Source organism: Bos grunniens, chromosome X (assembly GCF_055505025.1).
Source record: "Bos grunniens cultivar Pamir isolate PY7600 chromosome X, Bosgru_T2T1.0, whole genome shotgun sequence".
NCBI lineage: Eukaryota > Metazoa > Chordata > Mammalia > Artiodactyla > Bovidae > Bos > Bos grunniens.
Window position 1 is genome coordinate 91,692,575 of NC_141194.1, and position 25,839 is coordinate 91,718,413.

The following is a 25,839-nucleotide window of genomic DNA, read 5'->3' on the forward strand; positions in this document are numbered from 1 at the left end:
CTCTTTGGAAGGAAGTAGTTTTTCAATAGTCCATACATACGAAATGGTAGTTACGCTCCATTTCATTAAGAGCAAACTATGTACATAAGTGAAAGTGTTAGTCGCTAAGTCATTTCTGACTCTTGCAACCCCGTGAACTGTAGCCTACCAGGCTCCTCTGTCCATGGAATTTTCCAAGTAAGAATACTGGAGTGGGTAGCCATTCCCTTCTCCAGGGGATCTTCCTGATCCACGGATTGAACCCAGGTCTCCTGCACTGCAGGCAGATTCTTTACCATCTGAGCCACCAGGGAAGCCCATATCTATATAAAATTATTTAGATTTCTTCTGCACGGGATATTTGTTTTTTTCTCCCATCTATGTATTCAATCATTTATTATATCACTATGGACTCATGGACATTTATATTATACACTGGGTAATAATTCAGTGCTACTGTATTTTCTGGGTCAAATTCATCCACCTTTGGAAGCTCTTTCAGTTGGTGCATCTGTCTCTTTGACATAACCTCCTCATTGTTTTTTGTTGCTGTTGTTTTTGTAATCTGCTTGTTTGTGCTTTATCTCTTCCAGAATAGCATTAAGTGAAGTAGCTAGAATTTGGGTATAAATAATAAACATATTTTTCAGGTCTAGTAGTGATCACTGACTCCTATTTGGATCATAGGCTCCAAATTCAGTCTATGCAGGTGATGTTATGCCATTGCCAAGAGAGTGACATTTATAGTGAAAAAGGCTCTGCATTTGGCAATATCTATATCACCTAAAATCTCAAATTTGATACTACTTTAAAGTAATTATGGATTATTTTCCTATCCTTTATCAACCTCATCAAAAGTTACTCTACTGATTTCAGTGTGGTTAAAAAAATGCAGATATGAAATATTTAGTAACATTCTCCAGCCATTTAACTCATAGCAAGAAAAGTTTACAGATTGTGACCTTTCAGTAGCCAATCACTCATTTTTGTGTTTTTCTTTGGCTAATCTCAAGAATGATTACTTGAATTTCTCAGCATGTCAGTGGGTTAGTAATAGAGGGATGGTGGAGAAGTGAGTCATATTTTGAGAGCCATGCTAATCCAAGAATTACTGTCTATTCCCCTTTCTACTCAAATCTTTTCAGTGGAGGAGGCACTTAGTAGAATAAAAATGATGAGAGTAATCTTTTTTGAGAAAATCCCACACATCACTTTCTCAACAACTTGGAAAAGGGGTGACGTAAGCTATGGATGAAGATAGATGTATTCATGTAATCCTGAATGAATTCAAGATATTGAAAAGAGTGATTAAATATAATTGAATATCTGTAGAAACCTATGTGTTTTGGGATGACAGTGGCCACATTCAGAGAATCAGTGATAAGTTCAAAACCACTATGGCTATTTACCTCTCTGATTAAGTAAACAGAATTAGGAAACTCCTTCTTAAACAGGAAGATAATCCAACTATTTTCAGTCTTTAATAATCACTGAAATAAGTGAAGTCCTCAAAATCTGAACGCCTCACAAACTCTTTGTGAAGGGTTCCTTAGTGCATTTATTCAGTTCTGAGGCATGACATTTGCCCTGCTATTCATCACATTTGAGTGATTATTACTCTTGCAGAATAACATCACCAGAAGAATTGAGGGGAATTGAAGATATTTGAAATAAATGTAGTATGGGGCTAATCTTTGGATCTATACAATGAATACATGAGGGTTCATTGTCTTTTTAAATTTTTGAATATATTTGAAATGTTCCATAATTAAAAAGAATAAGAAATAAATATAAGTGTACAAAAATTTCACCTGATTTTAATGGCCTTTAAATGATCCTGACCAAAAAGTACCTATGTAGCATATATTAAGTTTTATATTTCAGTCAACAAATATTCATTGAGCATGTACCATGGGACTTCCTTTATGTCATACTGCAAGGAAATTTATGCTTTTAGAAACAAAAGTAATTGTCCTAGTCTACCTAAGACACTAAGAAGTACCTTTTATCACCTTCCACCCACCTAACCTACTCCCCACCATGGTAACCAAGAGATTTTCAAGGACTGAACATTTCTCATAATTCAATTCCAGCTTAACTATTGATCTTTGAAAAGTTAAGTGTAAACAAGTTGGTTGCCCAGGTAGTAATTTCTAGGATAGCAGATAGTTTCTTGTAGGAAAAATGAGATCCTGAATCTTAGAGAATTATCTGACTTCAGAAAAGATCCAGATTGTGCAGCAGGGTCTTAAGACTGCAGCAATGGCCTCTTCTGGCCTGTGTAGGCTAGAGTGTTATGCGGTTAGTTATTTTTTTCCTCCTATTTTGGTTTATAAGCGGGAGTCCCTGATACAGTTATTTTTGTAGCAAATATACATAAAAGAACACATATATAACCTGAAAATATCATTTTTTAACCTCCACAATTTGATAATCTGCTTATTTTAAAAAATTGTGCATAACTTAAATGACAAACTAGTATCAGTTAATTTTCATTGCATTAATAGTAAGTTAGACATGGTATAATGTTTAGAATATAACCATATTATAACACATTAGCTTTGTAATAATCAGAAATATAATCATTCTATTTTATAATACCTATGTTATTTTCAATTCCAGCTTATTTACTGAGGGAAAACAGATATTTATAGTTTAGTCAGCTGGATTACCTGCTTGGTAAGAATTAATGGGTTATATTTGATCATTAGAAAACAAGAATTAATTTCAAGTAATCACTGATGAGCTACCTAACACTGGTATTCATTTAGTTCCATTCCTTTTATCATTACACAAGTTCAGTGATCTTCTGTTTTATGATTATTTTGTTGATATCAGTGTTTCAACTTATTTCAGGAGTTGCAAATTCAAAGTCTTTCCAGTGTCCAACTAGGTAATGTAATGGTTGTGGCAGGCAGGTGATCTGCAACATTTTGGAGTGGTGGAGGCAGTAGTAATCTCCTCGATTATCTCATTTGCATGTATTCTCTGGCCACCAACTTGGGCTCACTCTTTCTGTACCACAGTTCCAATAATGTATTAACTCTACCCAGAGCTGCAACTCACTGGTCCCACAATTCTTTCACTATCCACCACTCTCTTTTCAAACTAACAGTTTAAATTCCATGATCAGTCAATTTAATCAATCTCATATATACCTTCTTGTTTTCCAAGACCCTTTCCCCCTTTATCTTACTCACTTGTGAAAACCACAACACTGTGTAAATCCAACTCTCCATCTATGCTTGTATCCTTCTAGCTGAACCTGACCGAAGGAAACCATATAATGTTCACTGATCTCACTTTAAATTCATTATCATGAACCTCAAATGGATTCTTAATGCTGTCACATAGTCTTATGGTATATTACTGCACCATTCAGTCTCCTGTCTTCCTAGATGACTATTTAACATCTGCTCTTCTCAAGCCTCCAACATCTCCTCCCCTTGTTTCCCGTTTTACTGAGAAAAGATTGAGGCAGTTAGGAGAGAACATCCACTACATCTATCCACCTACTGGTATCTGTACCCACATACTCTGCCTTCAGGTTTGTTGTTATTGATGGACTGGCAAAGCTCCCATGTAAGACCAGTCACTTCACTAATACACTCGATTCTGACCATGTTTGCCTACTCGAGGATATCACTGAAGCCATTCTCCCATCTCTCTTATCATGGAAGTTTCTATTTCTACTGAATCATTTCCATCAGCATACACACAGGTCAAGGTCTATGCTTCTTAATTCTACTTCCCCTGACAGCCACTGCCTCCATTTCTTTGTTTCCATTTGCAGCAAAACTACTTCAAAGAAACTGTTGTCTGCACTCACCATCTTAAGCTTTTTTCCACTAATTCTCTGTTAAACTACTTCCATCAGTGACTGAGGGAGTGAAAGTTGCTCAGTTGTGTCTGACTCTTTGCGACCCCATGGACTGTAGCCCACCAGGCTCCTCTGTTCATGGAATTCTCCAGATAAAAATAATGGAGTTGGTAGCCATTCCCTTTTCTAGGGGATCTTCCCGACCCAGGGATCAAACCTGGGTCTCTTGCATCTCCTGCATCTCCTGCATCAGGTAGATTCTTTATGGTCTGAGCCACCAGGAAAGTCCCTTCCATCAGAATTTTACCTTAACCACTCCACCAAAACTGGAGTCTCCAATGACTACAACAATGCTAAATCCAATGGTCAGGTCAATTTTCACTCCTCTTTTTATAAGATCAGCACATTTAGCACAGTTGACTATCCCTTCTTTTTGATATATGTTCTTTACCTGAGTTTTAAAGAGTCACACTCTCTTGTTTTCCCTTTATTTCATCAGTTATCTTTTCTGAAGTTCCTTTGCTGACTCCTCATATTTCTCCTGATCTCTTAATGTCAGAGGACTCTTAGGGCCTGGTCCTTAGTTTTTTCCATCTTTATTAACACCACTTCCCTCCATGATCTGTTTATGCAGTCTCAGTTTTATATACCATCTGTACACTGGTAACTCCAACATAGATACCTTCCAACCCAGATCTCTCTGCAGAATTTTTTATCCAACAGACTTTTCAGCATCTCTACCTACATTAAAACCAATAGATCCAAAACGGAACTCCTGATCTTCCTCCTGTCTCATCATTGGGTTCCTAGAAAGTGAATCCTGGGGCAAAAAGTGAATATGTATTAGAGAGTGTGTGCTGTGTTCTCAGTCACTCGGTCATGTGCAATTCTTTGTGACCCCAGGGACTATAGCCTGCCAGGCTCCTCCGTCCATGGCATTTCCCAGGCAAGAATAGTGGAGTGGGTTGCCATTTCCTTCTCCAGGGGATCTTCATGACCCAGGGATTGTAATCCCAGGGAAACAAGAACAAGGTAAAAGCAAAGTGAGGCAGTGAAGAAGGAAGGGTATTTTTACATACTTGATCCAGGAGGAGAATAGGAGAACAGTTTATCTCTCTGCTCCCATCTCCCATTGGTCAATGTATTATTATTCCACAGGGTTTTAACTTCCTTGACCTTTGGGGATTACATAATCTGTGCCTTCCATTCCACTGCTGGTCCAAGCCAAGCTCTCTTATCTGTCTTGTTACAATAAACTCCTAATTAGTTTCTCTGCTTTCCTAAATGTCTGCCTTCAATCTTTTTTTTAAACTTAATTTTTATTTTATATGGGAGGACAGTTGGGCTTCCCTGGTGGGTCAGATGGTAAAATAATCTGCCTGCAATGTAGGAGACCCAGGTTCAATACCTGAGTCAGGAAGATCCCCTGGAGAAGGGAATGGCTGCCCACTCCACTATTCTTGCCTGGAGAATTCCATGGACAGAGAAGCCTGGCAGGCTACAGTCCATGGTACCACAAAAAAAATGGAAAAGCCCCACCTCCACAGTATTTGAAATCATCTTTTCCACTACTCTCATGCTCACTATTTATTACATAAGACAGCTGCCCAGAAACCTCTCTCATCATTCCTCATTCTCATTCCCAACTAAAAAACTTCCCTTAGAATGCATTTTCCTCTTTTGTCCTCTTTCATCTTCTATCTCTTGCTTTTTTTTTCTCTTTTCAATTTCTTGTTCCCCTTTCTAATATAATCTAAACTAGGATTGCTCTTCACAATTTTTTTCAGCTCTTTCTGCCCATTACACCTATTTTTCACAGAAAAAGCCCTGAAAATGATCTAGAACACAGAATCTCTGTAGAAGTTTCTGGCTTTGGAGAGGCCTTTTCAGCCAAAAAGAGGATTATTTTTCGAGGGCAGAGAGAAGCAGAGACCTGCCAACGCTAACTTCATGTCTTTTATTCCATCACACATGAGAGGAAGCAAAAAGTAGTGTAAGAAATAAAACAGTAGGAGAAAGTAAGAAAAAATAACTTTTGACTTATAGAATTATGATGTTTGAGGTGGTGCTTGAGGATCTGAATCAGGTGGCAATAGTGTAGGAATTACCAGGCAAGTTAAGCAATGTTCAAGAGCAAGGAGGCAGTAAAGCATGGGCTATGTGCAGAGAAAAACAGGGAGGTCAATGTGGCTGGAACCAGCGTTTATCAAGGCTTTTTTTTTACATGTGAACATAATAACACTTAGTTTATGGAGGTTTCAGATATATTTTTGGAATGTGAGATTTTAAGACATTGACCAGTTCTTAGAAAATAAGATAAAGGACAGAACTAATGGGCACCTTACCATGCAGTCAGATAACACTGCATGTTTTTAGCAGGTGATGTTTCCATGGAGAAAAATGTATATTTATTTATTATTATTTTTTTCTTTCCTCTTTTTTTTCTTTTGTTTTTATTTTTTAAATTATGAAAGTACAATAACACATTTATAGGAGACTTGGAAAATACAGAACAAAGTTACATACATTTATATGTAAATATAAAGTTATACATATATGTATATATTACATAAGTTATGCTGCTGCTAAGCTGCTAAGTCGCTCAGTCGTATCCGACTCTGTGTGACCCCATAGACGGCAGCCAACCAGGCTCCTCTGTCCCTGGGATTCTCCAGGCAAGAATACTGGAGTGGGTTGCCATTTCCTTCTCCAATGCATGAAAGTGAAAAGTGAAAGTGAAGTCACTCAGTCGTGCCCGACTCTTAGCGATCCCATGGACTGGAGCCTACCAGGCTCCTCCGTCCATGGGATTTTCCAGGCAAGAGTACTAGAGTGGGGTGCCATTGCCTTCTCCGACATAAGTTATATACATATATAAAATTTACATTCATATACATACATATATAAAATCAGTATATATTGAAGAACTGACTCAATGGAAAAGACCCTGATGCTAGTAAAGATTGAAGGTGGGAGGAGAAGGGGACAACAGGGGATGAGATGGTTGGATGGCATCACAGACTCGATGGACATGAGTTTCACTAAGCTATGGGAGTTGGTGATGGACAGGGAAGCCTGGTGTGCTGCAGTCCATGGGGTCGCAAAGAGTAGGACATGACTGAGTGACTGAACTGAACTGAACTAGTGTATGTTACAATTATTTTTTATATAGGTAAATTAAGATTTTTGGTTGGAGGTTCAATATCAAACTCAAAAATTAGTAGAATGAATATACAGAAAAGTAGAAGGAAAATATACAGAAAAGTAGATCTGAAAAGCACCATGAACCAATTCAACATAATTAAGATTTATACAATGAGAAACTGTGTATTTAAAAGGAATAAATTCCCTTCTCTGATTCAACCCTTATTAACAAAGGAGATGGTGCTGACCTCAGCATTATTAGTCGAAACGTGCACTCCAAGTAGTTTTCTCAGGAACAGGAATGAATGCATACGGCGCCATCCCCACTCTCTCACCACCCTGAAGAATGATCCACCTTGGCAAGCTAGCTGGTTAATTTTCAACAAGTACAGTCTCCATCCATGGCTATGAAGTGGAAAAAAACCAAGTAGGATGGCGGTGTGTAGTTCCACGCCAGGGCCTTTATCTCAGTAAAATGAGACCCAGATTAACACGAAGCTACACATATTAATTTCCAGACTAGATCATACTCTTTGCCAATAATAAGGCAATATACCCTTATTTAGGTTGAGAGGTGCTACATGCATATTTTCATTTTTCAGCCCCATTACCCTGACCCTCCCAAAGCCTTCCTCTGACTCCCTGTAAAGGAGAGTATTTTGGCCAGATTTCATATTTACATTCATCTCTTTTACTCTCGGGCTTCCCTGGTGGCACAGCGGTAAAGAATCTGCCTGCCAATGCAGTAGATGAGGGTTCAATCCCTGGGTGGGAAGATCCTCTGGAGAAGGGAATGGCAACCCACTCCAGTTTTCTTAACTAGAAGATACCATGGACAGAGGAGGCTTGAGGGCTATGGTCCAGGAGGTCGCAAAGAGTCAGACTTGACTGAGCGCCTTAGAACACAACATTTTCACTCTCAGGCAAGATCTCTCTCTGTCTACCTCTATACATGCTCTTCCCTCTCTCTCTCTCTATCCCCTTTTCCCTCCCTCCCTCTGTATCTTATCTCTTCCTTTTCTGAGTCTAAAACTTACCCTGAACTATAACAACGCCCCCCCACACACACACACAGATTCTACAAACATAGAGGATGCTTTCCATAAATATGGGTCACTGATTTACTGGCTGTAACCCTCAGATCACTAGGGTCTGGGGATTTTTATTTTGGTTGGATGAAACCTTTTCTTTTTCTAATATGTTAAGTCTTGCCAATAGAAAGAGAAATAGATAGCAGGGAGGCACTTATTATGAGATGACAGTGCAAAGAGTGATGCTTTGAATGGCAATGTTCTATAGCATGGTCCAAAGTCACAGAAATTTCTAAATCTTAAGGCATGTAGGGAAATTTCCCATTAGATAACATTGTTGTATAAACAATCTTGCAAACTTTTGAGTTTGATCCTACTTGACATAAAACAAAGATTGAAAAGCACTGTTGTTTCTAAATAAAATATGACTTTTTTACTTCACATCATTTGAGACAGGTGTAGCCAAGTTTAACTTCTCTAAGTCATTCCCTTTCGCTACTTTGCTTGTCATTTTCTCAAGCCCAGAGAGGATCACTACTGTATTTCTAGACATAAAAATCACTGACTTTGACCAAACCCTTGGCACCTACGAAATGTCTATTTCCTCCACTTGCTCACTGAGACTGGGTCTTTCTTGTGTGTGCGTGCTCTGTCACATCCAACTTTTGTAAGCCTATGGACTGTAGCTCACCAGGTCCCTCTGTCCATGTGATTTCCCAGGTAAGAATACTGGAGTGGGTTGCCATACCCTCCTCCAGGGGAATCTTCCCAACTCAGGGATTGAACCCTATGTCTCTGATTTCTCCTGCATTGGCAGATGGATTCTTTACTACTGCGCCACCTGGGGTCTTTCTTGAAGCAACATCATTTTTATAGCTGTCTTACTCTTGAGCTGCTCATCTAAGCATTGCTAGCCCAAGGGCTCAAAGGCCAAGGCATATCACCTCTGTTGGATGTGTTGAGGATATTTAGTGATAGATGTGGAATGAACTTCAGTTTATTAAATCCTTTCCTCTGTATGTACAGAGAGAGAGTGAAAGTGAAGTCGCTCAGTCATGTCCGACTCTTTGTGACCTCGTGGACTGTAGCCTACCAGGCCCATGGGACTCTCCAGGCAAGAATACTGGAGTGGGTTACCATTTACTTCTCCAGGGGATCTTTGTGACCCAGGGATCAAACCCTGGTCTCCCGCATTGGAGGCAGACGCTTTAACCTCTGAGCCATCAGGGAATACACAGAGAGAAGAACCTTTATATTGAGTGTGAAACACAAAATCTTGAAAATCAGTATCTTTCCCTTAATCCTATCAAACATAAAACCCAAATCCCAACAAACCAAATCATTTACTGAAAAAAAGTAAGTTATGGAAACAATGTTTATTACCAAAGTTAAGTGTCTGGTGCCCCTCTGGAACCACTCACCTTCCTTTCCAGAATCCCCTCCTAGGTTCCTATTGCAATGCCTTTTGATTTTCTTTCATTTGGGCCCAGTTTGGCCCACTGGGAAACAGGATGTCATCTTTTCTTTCCCCTTCCCCATTCTACTTGTGAAAGTTATTCCTAAATATGCCATTGTTCAGAAGCCCACGCTCCCATCCTGACCTCCTCTCCTTACTCACTCTCAGGTCCCTAGTCTAAGGTGTACATAGGCAAAAGCCCTCTTGGTTTCCCACCCCTTTGTGATAGAGATCAGTGTCTGTTCTCTCCTCCTGTCTCAAAGGAGGAGGTGGCCTTTCCAAGCCTACCCAAGCCAGTAAATTAACTTTATTTTTCGTATATTTGTGAATATTTATCTTACTTTCCTAACACAGAGGTATATAAAGAAATAAAAGCCCTCTATCCTACTTTCCCTACCCTACTCCATTTTTCTGGATAAAAAAAGTTTTCCCAGAGCATTTCTATGCTTATATAAACCCATAATATAAAAGGAATACACAAACACACACGTGTGTATGTCTAATACATATGCACACAGACTAATTTTGGGAGTAATTTTGTTTCATGTAAGGTACCACTGGCCGTCATTTTTTTTTTTTCTTAAACAATGCACTGAACATGTCTCCAATATAGTATGTAGGATCTACTTCATTCTCTTACATATTTCTTGCATGTTCAAGCTTTCTACAGCTATCTCCTTCCCCATGGCCTAAGTTTCTCTGGTATTCAAAGAACTCTCGCAGTCTTGTATCCCACACACATCATTCCTTCCCTTCATAGTTAAAGGTCCTTGAAGAAGAGCCCCCCCCTCACTGAGCACTTTCTCACTTCCACTCACTCCTCAGTCCTTGCAATTGGGCTTCTACCCCCACCCCCCACCTAGACTGGCTCAAAGATCAGACATGGCCAAACCCAATGAACACTTTTCATGTCATAGTGCCCCACTACCTGGAGCCCTGGGCACTGCTAAACACACTGCCCTTGCAACTCTTTTCCCCTGTTTCGAACTCCTAAGTATTTCATTGCCTCTATGGTTCCCAATCTGGAGAAGGCAATGGCACCCCACTCCAGTACTCTTGCCTGGAAAATCCCATGGATGCAGGAGCCTGGTAGGCTGTGGTCCATGGGGTCGTGAAGAGTCGGACATGACTGAGTGACTTCACTTTCACTTTTCCCTTTCATGCATTGGAGAAGGCAATGACAACCCACTCCAGTGTTCTTGCCTGGAGAATCCCAGGGACGGGGGAGCCTGGTGGGATGCCGTCTATGGGGTCGCACAGAGTCGGACATGACTGAAGCGACTTAGTAGTAGTAGTATGGTTCCCAACTGGGGTGAATTTGTTCTCCTGTGAACATGTGGAGACATCCTTGATTGTTACAATCTCTTCTGGGAGTGTGGGGTGTGCTACTGGCATCTAGTGGGTAGAGGCCAGGGATTCTGCCAAACATCCTGTAATTCACAGGCCACCCCTCTGGAGATAAGGTATCTACATCATCATCAGATGACAGCCAGTTGCACTGTCAGGAGTGCTGAAACTGTGAAATTCTACCCTCCACACATATGCTCAGTCGTGTCCTACTTTTTGTGACCCTATGGACTGTAGCCCACCAGGCTCCTCTGTCCATGGGATTCTCCAGGACAGAATACTGGAGTGGGTTGCCATCTCCCCTAGGGGATCTTCCTGATCCAGGGATTGAATCTACTTCTCCTTTGTCTTCTGCATTGGCAGGCAGGTTCTTTACCAAGCAGCCACCTGGGAAGCCCCAAATTATACCCTATAAAGATATAAACAAGCCCAAGAAGATTTCTGTCAAGTGAAAGCCTTTTAATAACTAGCTAGGGATCTGGCAACAGATCCTGGTAACAATTATGCACATCTGCCCCCAAAGGAGACAACCAAGAGTCACATCAAGCTGCTGTAGAAATGTCCCAGGGTTAGTTTAGGGTCATAAAAAGTTTCAGTCTTTAGGGTCACAGTTCCCAGTGAATGTTCAGGGCTCCTCCAGTTGTGCCTCAGTCTGGTCCAGGTATAATTTCTCAACATCATTCCACCTGTGGGCTAAACCATACATTTAGCTCACCTCAACACAGCTTAGTTATCAGAGAGGGAAATGCAGACCATCATCCCCCTCCTCCTTTTACACCCTCCCTCTGGAAATTGATTTCCCATCAGGGTGGGTTCTATTATACATTTCTGAATTTACTAGGACCTTTGTAGCTGGACTCCCCTCCCACTGTAATCTGGGGAGAGAAAAAAAAACTCAGGATTTTTTGGTCCTTTGGTCAGTGGTCTAGACCAGCAAACCCTCCAGGTACTATCAGTTGCTGACTCACCTTGGCAGTGGCACAAGTTCCCTGTTCAGATCTGCCTGTCCCTAGTTGGAAGTGGAGACTGGGGACGATTCTCTTGTCACGAGGCTGAACAACAATGACAGCAGTCCTTGTCTGCAGCTGGTGCTGGCATCCTCTGTATGAAGCCCTGAGGGATTCCTTTAGGATTGGTGAATCTGTGCCCTGTTGTAAACCTGGGGTTAACTTCAGGTCTGCTTTGTTTCTCATATAACTTGCTCAGAACATGAATGAACTTCTTGTCCAGTTCATTCCTGGAGACGTGGGATGCAGGAATCCCCACTAGTCCACTCCTGCTCCAACGATCTACAGCCTAGTGAAGGGAGGGGTAATGCAGGGAGTTGGGGTGCTATATACTGGCTGCCCAGGTCCACCAGATACTAGGTTTGGGAAAAGAAATACAAACAGAAGCTGCAGCAGTTCTAGCGTGTCGAATGCTAGTGGTCTGGAACACAAACGGGGTTGTCAAAAACAAGTCTTTTTCTCTATATCTCTCTCTCCCCTTAACCCCCCAATCTACACCTTCCCCAATCACTATCCCATACCTTCTCTCCCACCCCTTTCACCTCCTCTCTCACAACTCCTTTCCCCCATTTAACCACCCACCCTTTCTCTCTATTCTTCCCAAGCCCTCTTCCCCCCCTCCCCTTCCCCTCCCTCTGAAAACTGATCTCCCATCAGTTAAGTTTCTATTCTGTTTCACATTTCTGAATCAAGGGTTCTGTAGCCAGATATCTCTCCCACAGCGGAAGCAAATTTTCTGCCTTGAAAAATTCATGGCTTTACACCAAGGGCAGTTCCAATCCCCTGGCCTTCGAAATGCTGTAGGTTTTCTCTGCTGATGGGGATCATAGTCACTCCTATTTCTGGTGGGTTCTTGAGGGTCTATTCCCCAGGCCCCCCCATTAGACCAGAAGCTAAAATCAAAGGGCCTGCGATGGGGAGATGCTTGAGCTGGAGCTCCTGCTGTGACTGCTGCTGCTGGTGAGGATGATGCACTTGGGGATAATGTGGGTGTGGATGGTGTGGGTGCATCTAGAAAAGGAGATGAGTATGAGTATGTGAATGAGGCAGGGAGCTGGACAGGAAGGTTCCATGGAGAGGCTGTATACATGGACTTGGTTGTTTTACATAGATAACGACTGGCTCTTTCCATGGACCTGTGATCTCCCTTCCTCTGCCCACCAGAGGTGTGACTTTCCTGGTCTACATCGCTGAGAAGCTGCATAATGTCTACAACCATCTCCTCTGCTGCCTCCTCAGCTTCCTCTGCCCCCGCAGCTCCCGCCCCTTCCGCATCCTCCTGTCTTTCTCCTCTTGTGGCTTCAGAAGCGGGAGCAGGAGTAGCAGTGGCCCCTGCCTCCTCCTCTTCTTCTTCACTGGTTCCTTGTGTCTCAGGCCCACTGGCAGCGGCCATGGCCAGACCTGGCTCCTTGGCAGCTCGTTCCTGCAGAGACTCCAGCTCCTGGAGGAAGTGAACAGAGTTGAGACCTGTCCTGGGGGCGAGGCTGGGGCTGGGACTGGGGGCTGGGGCAGGAAGCAGGGAAGGGACCAAGTAATCTTACTGCCTGGAAGAGCTTCCACCTCAGCTGATCCCTTTCCTTCCGCGTCTTCTCCAGGTTGGCCTGCATTTGTTGCAGCTGGAAGGCTGCTTCCTTGCATTCCACCTCATGCTGTGCCATGAACAACTTCAGGTCTGAGGCCAAAGCATGTGCGGCCGACTTGTGCAGCCCAGCTAAGTCGTGCAGCCACTGCACCCTGTGCCCGTGTAACTGGTTCTGTCTGCAGGCAAAACGCATGCCCAGGGCCAGGCTGCCCCAGGCACAGGCCTCTTTGGCCTGGCCGGGCACCTGATGGTCCTCTAGGATGGCCTTGAACTTATCCTCCACCTTCTCCCAGGACAGAGAGAGATTCTCGAGGTAGAACTCCGGGCCTTTCGCGTGCCTGGACATCCTCTCGTTGATGAAAGCCATCACTTTACCATGCCAGAACCCACTACTTGGGTCTTCAGGTTTCAAGGCCATGATGACTGAGTGCCTTTGGGGCTTGGCTGGCCCTGCGGGACGATTCAGTCAGTCCTCTCCCTCCTCTCCCCCCATCCCTTCAATGTCTTCTGTGGTTGCTCCCCGCCTCCCCCGCCCCCCACCCTGCCGCCATCTCACACCCTCCTAGAGACCCTATACCCTGCCTCAGGACACCTCCCACCACGCCTCACCTCCTGTCAGTGGGAGTGCAAGCCCAAACAAAATCACTTACCACAGCAAAAGAAATGTTTTTGATCTCTATCTCCCTCCCGCCCTCCCTCAGAGAGGGCTCTGAAGAAAAGAAAGTTTCCTACAAACCCGTCAACGTGCTTGCCTTTGGACTGTTCCAATTTTCAAAAACGGCAGGGATGGGAGAGGTGTGTGAGGAAGATTTCTCCCCTCCCCCGGAAATAAGGGGACCTCCTATACTGTTCAAAGTCTTTGAAGTCACGGAGAAACAGGAGTGGTCAGAAAAGACTCATAACCAAGAACATGAAGGGCTTGTAATTGAGTATCAAAATTCTCAACCCCCCACCATAATGGTTTGTCCTGCTCATGAGACCCGCCCCTAGTACTGGCAGAATATTCTACAACCGGAAACAGCTACAACAGGAAACAGCGCCACCCCCTGCCCACTCAAGATTCTGTGAAAAGTGAAAGAAAGTGAAGTTGGTCAGTTGTCTCCAGCTCTTTGCGACCCCATGGACTGTAGCCTACCAGGCTCCTCTGTCCATGGGATGGATCTTTCCGGCCCAGAGATCGAACCCAGGTCTCCCACATTGTAGACAGATGCTTTTACCCTCTGAGCCACCAGGGAAGTCCTCTGTAGCTGCCGTTATGAAGTGAAGTGAATTGAAGTCACTCAGTTGTATCCGACTCTTTGCGACCCCATGGACTGTAGGCTACTAGGCTCCTCCCTCCATGGGATTCTCCAGGCAAGCGTACTGGAGTGGGTTGCCATTTCCTTCTCCAGGGGATCTTCCTGACACAGGGATTGAACCTGGGTCTCCTGAATTCCAGGCAGACGCTTTAACTTCTGAGCCACCATAGACACAGCAAAATTCTGATACTTGGTCAGCAAACTTTTATTATTATTATTAAGGGTATGTGGATGGACAGAGGAGTCTGGTAGGCGGCAGTCCATGGGGTTGCTAAGAGTTGGACATGAAACTTCACTTTGACTTTTCACTTTCATGCACTGGAGAAGGAAATGGCAACCTACTCCAGAGTTCTTGCCTGGAGAATCCCAGGGATGGGGTAGCCTGGTGGGCTGCCGTCTATGGATCGCACAGAGTCGGACACGACTGAAGTGACGTAGCAGCAGCAGCAGCAGTAATTATTTGAGACTTTGTAGGCAGAGAACCTTTGTCTCAACTACTTGTAACACAAAAGCAATCATAAATAATACTTGAAGAAGTAGCTCTGTTCCAGCAAAACTTTATGTATAAAAAGTGACAACTGGTAGGATTTGGTCTGTCGTTTGCCAACTCCTGATCTAGGTTCGTATTTCCCTGTGTCCCAAAGATATCTCAAATCCAAAGGTTCATAAGTCAACCTTTCTCCTAACAATTCTTTATATTCCTATGTTGTTCAGTAAAGAGACGTTGAAATCACTAATACCACCTCCCTTTAATAAGAATCAAATCAGTTCCCAAGTCTTATTGCTAATACCTCTGATGTCAAACTTTTTTGACATCCATTCCCATTTAGAGGGTGCCATTGTTGCTTTTGCTTTTTAAATAATCTGCTTGAATTCCATTTCTGATTTCTAATATCTTCCTAATGTTTCCTATGATCATATTGCTTTCCAGCTTTAAAAACATTTAAATGGATGCCTGTGACAAATTCCTTGGTCTGACATTAGCATCTCATCTCGGGCTACCTTTATTACTAATTTAGCTCTAGTGTCTTCTCTCTCATTATTTGTATACCCAAGGGACTAGTCATGCAGAGATATATTCATTGTGGGTTTTAATTTATGTTTCCATCTGAAAAATCAGATGTTCATTACTTGTTATCTGGGCATTATGTTCTATGCTATGAACTACTTTGAAAAAGACAACATTTATTCTTTAAGGGTTTTATACCAGATAGTGACCGAGAAAAGATTATAAATTAGGCATTAAAGTATTGCTTAAGAAGCTAGTTAAGTACCAGTGGTATAAATCCCAGTGTTTTAGCTCTTGTTTAAAATGTTATCTTGTGTCTTCTTTCCATTTCAATTTGTGTATTTTAATTATCAACCCTTAGTGGGAAGGGTTAATATTTTTGCTTGTGCTTGAGGGACTTCTGCAGAAACAGCATTCAAAATATAATGTAGAAATCGGAAAGGTGAGGAACGGGGAGATACTGGAGTCAGAGAGACCCGTTAGCGGGGTGCTTAGTCCATTCAGTTGCTCAGTCATGCCTGGCTTTTTGTGACCCCATGGACTGCAGGACTCCAGGCTTCCCTGTCCATCACCAACTCCCAGAGCTTACTCAAACTCATATCCATCCAGTTGATGCCATCCAACCATTACATCCTCTGTCATCCCCTTCTCTTGCCTTTGATCTTTCCCAGCATCAGGGTCTTTTCAAATGAATCGGCTCTTCTCATCAGGTGGCCAAAGTATTGAAGCTTCAACTTAAGCATCAGTCCTTCCAAAGAATATTCAGGGATGAATTCCTTTAGGATTGACTGGCTGGATCTCCTTGCAGTCCAAGGGACTCTCAAGAGACTTCCCCAACACCACAGTTCAAAAGCATCAAGACTTAAGCACTCAGCTTTTTTATGGTCCAACTCTCACATCCACACATGACTACTGGAAAAACCATAGCTTTGACTAGATAGACCTTTGTTGGCAAAGTTATGTCTATGCTTTTAAATGTGCTGTCTAGGTTGGAAATAGCTTTTCTTCCAAGGAGCAAGCATCTTTTAATTTCATGGCTGCAGTCACCATCTGTAGTGATTTTGGAGCCCAAAATATAAAGTCTGTCACTGTTTCCATTGTTTCCCCATCTATTTGCCATGAAGTGATGGGACCCGATGCCATTATCTTTGTTTTTTGAATGTTGAGTTTTAAGCCAGCTTTTTAACTCTCCTCTTTCACTTTCATCAAGAGGCTCTTTAGTTCCTCTTCACTTTCTGCCATAAGGGTGGTGTCATCTGCGTATCTGAGGTTATTGATATTTCTCCCTGAAACCTTGATTCCAACTTGTGCTTCATCCGGCCCAGCATTTTGCATGATGTACTCTGCATATAAATAAGCAGGGTGACAATATACAGCCTTGACGTACTCCTTTCCCAATTTGGAACCAGTCCATTGTTCCATGTCGGGTTCTAGCTGTTGCTTCCTGACCTGCATACAGAATTCTCAAGAGGCAGTTAAGGTGGCCTGGTATTCCTATCTCTTTAAGAATTTTCCATAGTTCGCTGTGATGCACACAGTCAAAGGCTTTGACATAGTCAATAAAGCAGTAGTAGATGTTTCTCTGGAACTCTCTTGCTGTTTATATGATCCAAATGCATATTGGGAATTTGTTCTCTGGTTCCTCTCCCTTTTCTAAATCCAGCTTGAACATCTGGAAGTTCCTGGATCACATACTGCTGAGGTCTGGCTTGGAGAATTTTGAGCATTTCTTTGCTATCAGCTGAGATGACTGCAATTGTGTAGTTGTTTGAAAATTCTTTGGCATTGCCTTCCTTTGGGATTGGAATGAAAACTGACCTTTTCCAATCTTGTGGCCACTGGTGAGTTTTCCAATTTGCTGGCATATTGAGTGCAACACTTTCACAGCATCATCTTTTAGGACTTGAAATAGCTCAGTTGGAACTCCATCACCACCACTATCTTTGTTCATAGTGATGCTTCCTAAGGCCCACTTGGCTTCAAACTCTAAGATGTCTCTCACTCTAGGTGATTGATCACACCATTGTGCTTATCTGGTCATTAATATATTTTTTGTATAGTTCTTCTGTGTATTCTTGCCACCTTTTCTTAATATCTTCTCCTTCTGTTAGGTCCATACTGTTTCTATCTTTTATTGTGCCCATCTTTGCATAAAATGCTCCCTTGGTATCTCTAATTTTCTTGAAGAGATCGCTAGTCTTTCCCATTGTGTTGTTTTCCTCTATTTCTTTGCATTTCATTGATCACTGAGGAAGGCTTTCTTATTTCTCCTTGTTATTCTTTGAAACTCAGCATTCAGATGGGCATATCTTTCCTTTTCTGCTTTGCCTTTAGCTTCTCTTTTTTTCTCAGCTATTTGTAAGGCCTCCTCATGCAGCCATTTTGCTTTTTTGCATTTGTTTTTCTTGGGGATGGTCTTGATCACTGCCTTCTGTACAGTGTCACTAACCTCCATTCATAGTTTTCAGGCACTCTGTCTATCAGACCTAATCCTTTGAATCTATTTGTCACTTCTACTCTATAACCATAAGAGATTTTATTTAGACCATACCTGAATGGTCTAGTGTTTTTCCCTACTTTCTTCAATTTAAGTCTGAATTTTGCAATAAGGAGTTCATGATCTGAGCCATAGTCAGCTCCAGTCTTGTTTTTGCAGATTGTGTAGAGCTTGTCCATCTTTGGCTACAAAGAATGTAACCAGACTTATTTCTGTATTGACCATCTGGTGATGTCCATGTGTAGAGTCGTCTCATGTTATTGGAAGAGGGTATTTGCTGTGACCAGTGCGTTCTCCTACCAATGCTCTGTTAGCCTTTGCCCTGCTTCATTTTGTGAAACAAAAGAAGACCAGATTGGCCTGTTACTCCAGGTGTCTCTTGACTTCCTACTTTTGCATTCCAGTCCCCTATGATGAAAAGGACATCTTTTTTGGTATTAATTCTAGAAGGTCTTGTAGGTCATCATAGAACAACTGTTCAACTTCAGCTTCTTTGACATTAGTGTTTAGGGCATGGACTTGCGTTACTGTGTTATTGATTGGTTTGCCTTGGAAACGAACAGAAATGATTCTTTCATTTTTGAGATTGTACCTAAGTACAGCGTTTCAGACTCTCTTGTTTACTATGAGGGTTACTCCATTTCCTCTAAGGGATTCTTGCCCTTCATCTGAATTAAATTTGTCCATTCCAGTCCACTTTATTTCACTAATTCCTTAAACGCCAATGTTCACTCTTGCCATTTCTTGTTTGACCACTTCGAATTTACCTTTATTCATGGACCTAACATTCCAGGTTCGTATGCAATATTGTTCTTTACATCATTGGACTTTCTTCCATCATCAGTCACATCCACAACTGGGTATTGTTTTTGCCTTGGCTCCATCTCTTTATTCTTTCTGGAGTTATTTCTTCACTCTTCTCCAGTAGCATTTGCTACCATAATTCAAAATGTAAACTAAGAGCAGTGGTGTTTAGGATGGAGTGATGCACGTCCAGAGCTTTTTGTTAAGCAGAATTGTTATGAATGTCAAAGAAGGGCCGGGATGAGAGAATGAATAGGGTAATTCCCAGGTTTCTGTTATAGGGAACTATGTAGATGATGATGCTATGTGCTTATATGGAAAAAGAAAGAGAAACTAGGTGTGTTCGCCTTTAGACACACTAAGATACCTGTGGGACGTTCCAGTAGAGATATCCTATAGGCGGTTAGATGTATGAGTCTAGAACTTAGGAGAGACATCAGGGCTGGAGATGTAGTATTGAGATATGGATTTTGGATTTGAAGCAATGGTTAAAATAACCCAGGGAGAGGACATAGAACAAGAAAAACAGAGTGCCTAGGATAGATTCCTCCTAGAGGATTTTTCCTCCATCAACATTTTCCTTTCTGCCACTGTCCACTATCATTGACAGTTTTATGGCTTGCCTACTTACTTCTTTGCCTTCTCTTCTAGCCTCAGGACATTTTTACCTTACTTTTTTTTTTTATTACTTCTATAACACTTTAAACATGAACTTTAGCTTGTGATCACATGTCTCTGTATGCTCCCATCCTTCTAATTCTGCTTATAAACACTTTCAGAAAATTAAATAATTTCTTTTGACCAAAAGGTTGGAGGAGGGAAAAAATGAAGACAGGGAAACCTGTTAAGATCCTAATTTAGTAGTACAGAGCAGACACGGTTAGTGCTTGAACTGTGGCAGGACCTAGATGAAATATCAGGTAAGAGGAGCATTTTAAAACAGAATTAGCACAGCTTGTTAACCAATTGTGTAAGGGAAATAAGTACAGATATGTGGAATGGAGGATGATTTTGAGGCATCTAACTTGAGAAACTAGATAATATGGTTAGCGATGCCTCTCTAATTATTATAAATAACATAGGAGCAATAACAGATTGTAGGAAGGAGATTCAGTCTTGGGACTGATAAGTGCCTTCATGATATTAATATGCAATCATAGTTAAATGGATGTACTGGGCTGGAACTTAGAGAGTTCAGAACTAGAGAAAAATATTACAGACTTCGATGTCTTCAGCACTTAGTGTTTGAAATCTAGTGTTTTAACAAAATTTACAGAGGTGAAAGCTGGAGGGACAAAATAAACAAACAAGCAAATAAAACAGAAGTAGGAATCCCAAGGCCTAGGGGAGGATGGCTAACATTTTGGAGATACCTCAGGGGAAAAGGGGCTTCCCTGGTGGTTCAGACGGTAAAGAATCTGCTTACAGTGCAGGAGACCTGGGTTCAATCCCAGTCTTGGGAAGATCCCCTGGAGAAGGGAAGGGCAACCCACTCCAGTATTCTTGCCTGGACAATTCCATTGACAGAGGAGCCTGTGGGCTAGTCTATGGGGTCGAAAAGAGTGGGACACGACTGAGTGGGTAACACACAGGGAAAAAGAAGAGCCAACCGTAGAGTTAAAAAGAGTGATCATAGAAGTAGACAGTCCTAAGTGAAAGATATCTTAGAAGTAATGAGGGGTCTAGAAAGTTGAAGGAATGAGAGTGAACAAGAGGTCGTTAGATTTGGCAAGTAAGATATCCTTGAGTCTCTTGGTAGAAATTCAATAGACTAAAGGGGAAGAAATCCAATGTTAGTGGGTCATAGAGTGAAGTTAGAGCAGCATGCAGAACTTTTGAATGTTATCAGTCATTTAAGACCTCTGACAGTGGCAGTTATGGTGGGTAGGCAGGGATCAGAGAATAGATCACAGAGACATAGGGTATTACAGGTTAGTTGCTAAGACAATTAACATATATAATTGTCAATACAAAAATACAATACTCTAGCTTCTGTATGGGGAAGAAGATAACCATATAGAAAGGACTCAGTGCTTTTGAAGTGTTTGCAATGTGACTTGGGTGATAAAGCAAAGCTTTGTGAATATTGTAAGAATACTTACAAAACTACTTATTGACAGATACAGAAATATCAGTGTAATCTAAATGAGAAGAAGTGGAGAAGTAAGAAATTCAGTTGACCCTTCAACAACATGGGTTTGAACTGTATGGATCCAATGATATGCCATTTTTTTCAGTAGTAAATGCTATAGTGTTGCACGATCTACAATTGGTTGAATCATGGATGCAGAATCACTGATGGAGGAACCACATTATATGGCATCCCTAACCACACTGTTCAACTGTAATTATAGAATCAGTACAATTGGTTGTAGAAGGTTTCCTGGAGGAGACTTTGTTCTTTTTAAAATGAACATCAGGATTCTCCACAGATTTCTGAAGAGCTTTTTGGTTATGGTCTTACTGTGTAGCAGATTGACTCTTTTAAAATTGTCTTCCACCAAACAATAAAGCAGGGGTCACTAATAACATGTTGTGGATTATGGTGGTGGCAGGCAATCTTTTAAATTTCCCTTGATTATGCCTTTACCTTTACCCACATCCCAGTCAGTCATTGGCAACAGATTTTGGACTAGCTACTTGTATCCCTAGGTGGCAGATTGCGATTGCTTTCCTGGAGAACGGTGACAAACTTGCCACTGGAAAGATCCTTAGTTCACAGTTATCTATGAGTGGGTTATTTTACACACACACACACACACACACAATATTTTTCTTGAGTAGGTGTCTGACTTAACTACTCTACCTCCAGATAAATTATAGTTTATTTTGAATTCAGGGCAAATGACATTTTGATAAGAAAATTTTATCTAGAGCTAGTAGTTTTTAGAATATATATAATTTCTATTGTAACCTAATCCATTGTCTACTCTTTCTTTAAACAACAAAACAAAATATCTAGATTTACTTTACAGCTTGACTTGGAAGTCAGTGGATAAGGTATTAATTACACAGTGGTGATGTTAAAGGGGGTTACTTTCTATTGAGCACTTGCTACATGTTGGGTACTGTGCTAAGTGTTTTAAATGAGCTCATTGTTGAGAGACAGTTTCCAATGGATCTCTTATATTTCTGCATGACTTATGAGCAGAAAAACTGTCCCTTGTCCTAGATTATCTTTTCAAGGATATATGGATTGAGAACAGCCATAAAAGGTAGAAATTGTGTCTTCCACCAGAGTGAATGGCAATTTTGCTTGCAGCCTTGGAAAATATAGATAATAACTCCCTCTGGAGCAAAAGGCAGGCATGCCTTTGTCCCATTATTAAAGACTTGTGCTTCCTAAGCTTGGGATTCTTCTCCTATAATGCAGCCTACTGCTTGTGTAGAGTGTCATCTGGCCCTCTTTGTATTGCTTTGTGGGAATTGGGTTTGGGGAAGCAACACAAATGCTGATACTCTGGCTGTTTCTATTGCAACGAATAATTAAATGTCCATTGTTTCTGACTCAAGAGTCTTTTTTCTTCTACCAACACTCATGAAACTTGGAAGTACAGTAAAGTCCCAGACCCTTCATAGTTTTTAACGCTTATGTAACACAACAACCCTATCAGGATATTCAGTTCTGTCTAACACTTTGTGACACCGTGGTCTGTAGCCTGCCAGTCTCCTCTATCCATGGGATTTCTAGGCAAGAATACTGGAGTGGATTGCCATTTCCTTCTCCAGGGGAAATTCCTGACCCAGGGATCGAACCCAGGTCTCCTGCATTGCAGGCAGATTCTTTACCAACTGAGCCACCAGGAAAGCCCTTTTATTAAGTCACATATTACATATGCAAGAATGAAACTCCATGATCTGTCCAAAGATCCATGGTTAGGACATGATAGAGTTGGATTCTGAAACAGCTTCTCTGACTCCAGTGACCACATTGACAAGCAGTGAGAATTCTCAAGTCTAGTTCGGTTAAGTCTCTGGGTTGACCTTTTCTCAGACTGCATAATGAACCATTAGGAAACTACGTTTGAGTAGTCCTGGGTTGGAGATTATCACTGTCATGCCGAAGGGTGAGTGTTCATTTCAGCAGCAGAGAAAAACAGTTAATAAAGTATTCTCTGTTCATACCTCCAATGAATCCTTGTTTATTAACTGTGTTTCTGCCTAATGGAACAAATGTACATAAATTCAAACCTATTATATTGACATTCGTATAAACTAGGTGTATCACCTATGAAAGCTGACATTCTTTATTAAAAACAAACTTAAAAAAGACACAAAGATGTCCTGAGCTCTTCACAACTTATTTGTAAGACTATAAGTCTTTTTTATAAGACTATTCGTTTATAGGCTCAAAAGGAGAAAAGTGAAAATTTTCAAAAGATTTTGTGTTCCCCCAACTTCTTATTATAGCACAGATATTTCTGTGATTGTATTAAGTTTACATCTGCTTTTTAATATACATGGCACATAGAAGGACCTCAAAAATGTCATGTGAATGCATCTAAAAGGTTGTGTATAAAAATGGTAATGTATAATTATAGCTGATTTTTGATGTTGTACAGCAGAAACCAACACAACATGGTAAAGCAATTTTCCTTCAATTAAAAAATAAATTTAAAATAATAATAGTAATAATAAAGAAATTGGTCATAGCTTTGTCCCACTTGATCTTTAAAAAAAAAGACTTAAAATTTCAGAGAAGTTTTAGGTTCACAATAAAATTGAGAGGAAGGTACAGAGATTTCCCATATATCTCCTGCCTCCACACATGCATATGCCATTATCAAAATCTGCCATCAGAGTGGAACATTTGTTACAACTGATTAACTTACATTGACACATCATTATCACCCGAAGTCCACAGTTTTCATTGTGGTTCACTGTTGATATTCAGCATTTTATGGGATTGGACAAGCATATAGTGACATGTACCCACCATTATAGTATCGCACAGAGTATTTTTTACTTCTCTAACAATCTTCAGTCCTCTACCTATTCATAGCCCCCCACCCTCTCAACCTTGGCAACCACTGATGTTTTACTGTCTCCATAGATTTAACTTTTACACAAGGTCATGTAGTTGGAATCCTATAGCCTTTTTAGATTGGCTACTTTTTCTAAGTAAATGTATTTAAGGTTCCTCCATGTCTTTCCTAGCTTGATAGCTCATTTCTTTTTAGCATTAAGTAATATGTCATTGTCTAGATGTACCACAATTTGTTTATCCATTCACCTAACTGAAAGATATCTTGATTGCTTCCAAAGTTTGGTAATTATGAAAAAAACTGCTATAAATGTCTATGTGCAGGTTTTTGTGTGGTTATAATGTGGATGGATACCAAGAATATGAATGCCAGATCACATGGTAAGAGTATGTTTCATTTTGTAAGAAATTTGTCTTGCAAAGTGGCTGTACCATTTTGCATTCCTACCATTAATGGATGAGTGTTCCTGTTGATCTGCATCCTCATCAGCTTTTGGTGTTGTCACTTGTTCTGGATTTTGGCCATTCTAGTAGGTGTTTGGTAGTATCTCATTGTTTTCATTTGTATTTCCCTGATTACATGTGATGTGCATGCATGTGTGCTAAGTTGCTTCAGTCGTGTCAGACTCTGTGCAACACAATGGACCATAGCCTGCCAGGCTCCTTTCCATGGGATTCTCCAGGCAAGAGTACTGGAGTGTGTTGCCATCCCCTCCTCCGGGGGATCTTCCCAACCCAGGGATTAAACCTGCGTCTCTTATGTCTCCTGCATTGGCAGGTGTGTTCTTTACCAGTAGCACCTTTCTAAATGTTTATTTGCCATAGGTGTATCTTTTTTGATGAGGTGTCTGTTAAGGTCGTTGGCTCTTTTTTTTTTTTTTCCCATTGGCTCATTTTTAAGTTGGGTTATTTGTTTTCTTTTTTTTTTTTTCTTATTGTTAAATTTTAAGTATTCTTTGTATATTTTGGATAACTTCATCAGATGTGTCCTCTGCAAATATTTTCTCCCAGTCTGCGGTTTCTTTCCCAATTCTTTTGATATAGTCTTTTGAAGAGCAGAAGTTTTTCATTTTAACAAAGTTCAGCTTATCAATTATTTCTTTAGTGCTATGATTTAAAACATTATTGCCATATTCATTGTCATCTAGGTTTTCTGCTATGTCGTCTTCTAGTTTTATAGTTTTGCATTTTATGTTTAGGTCTGTGATAAGTCTAAAGATCTGTGTCTAGATTATTTTTTTGCATGTGGATGTGCTATTGTTCCAGCACCATTTGTTGCAAAGACTATCTTTGCTCCATTGTATTGCCTTTGCTTCTTTGTAAAAGATCAGCTCACTATATTAATATAGGTTTATTTCCAGTCCCAATATTCTATTCCATTGATCTATTTGTCTACTCATTTTCCATCATCATAATGTCTTAACTATTGTAACTTTATAGTAGACCTTGAAGTCAGGTAGTGTCAGTCTTCCAACCTTGTTCTTCTCAGTTTTGTGCATGGGTGCTAAGTTGCTTCAGTTGTGTCTGACTGTTTGTGACCCTGTGGGCTGTAGCCCACCAGGCTCCTCTGTCCATGGGATTCTGTCCATGGGATTCTCCAGGCAAGAATACTGGAGTAGGTTGCCATGCCCTCCTCCAGGGGATCTTTCTGACCTGGTACATATCGAGCCTGTATCTCTTATGCCTCCTGCATTGGCAGGTGGGTTCTTTACCACTAGTGCCACCTGGGAAGCCCTTTCAATTTTGTACTTATCATTATATGAATCATGTAAGTAATTTGTTATATATATATATATATATATATATATATTCTTTGTTTAGTATTTTGTAATATAAATGGTATTATGTTTTTCATTTCAAAGTGTTCATTGCTGACATATA

At 41.0% G+C, this 25,839-nt stretch overlaps 2 protein-coding genes across 5 annotated transcripts in view; one reads left to right on the forward strand and one right to left on the reverse strand.

Annotated features, from left to right (window-relative positions):
* IL1RAPL2 (interleukin 1 receptor accessory protein like 2) overlaps window positions 1-25,839 on the forward strand; it is a 1,180,425-nt gene that overhangs the window by 622,398 nt on the left and 532,188 nt on the right. The gene's annotated exons all lie outside the window — the stretch shown is intronic.
* Window positions 11,216-13,863, reverse strand: TEX13A (testis expressed 13A). Of its 2 annotated transcripts, none has more exons than XM_086387981.1 (3): window positions 13,326-13,863; window positions 11,746-13,225; window positions 11,216-11,463 (listed from the first exon to the last, which is right to left on the reverse strand). In XM_086387981.1, exons 1-2 carry the CDS (start codon window positions 13,782-13,784, stop codon window positions 12,473-12,475), a joined length of 1,212 nt encoding a protein of 403 aa, XP_086244107.1. In that variant the 5' UTR covers window positions 13,785-13,863; the 3' UTR covers window positions 11,216-11,463; window positions 11,746-12,472. The 2 variants fall into 2 exon arrangements, with proteins under 2 accessions (XP_086244107.1, XP_086244106.1); XM_086387980.1 differs by having other exon boundaries at window positions 11,216-11,470.

Excerpts from the sequence above, each read along its gene's own strand:
- TEX13A (XM_086387981.1), bottom strand. The coding sequence starts at position 13,784 with ATGGCCTTGAAACCTGAAGACCCAAGTAGTGGGTTCTGGCATGGTAAA. Across the intron at positions 13,226-13,325 it reads GGTGGAAGCTCTTCCAGGCA|GAGCTGGAGTCTCTGCAGGA; the intron begins GTAAGATTACTT and ends CACTTCCTCCAG.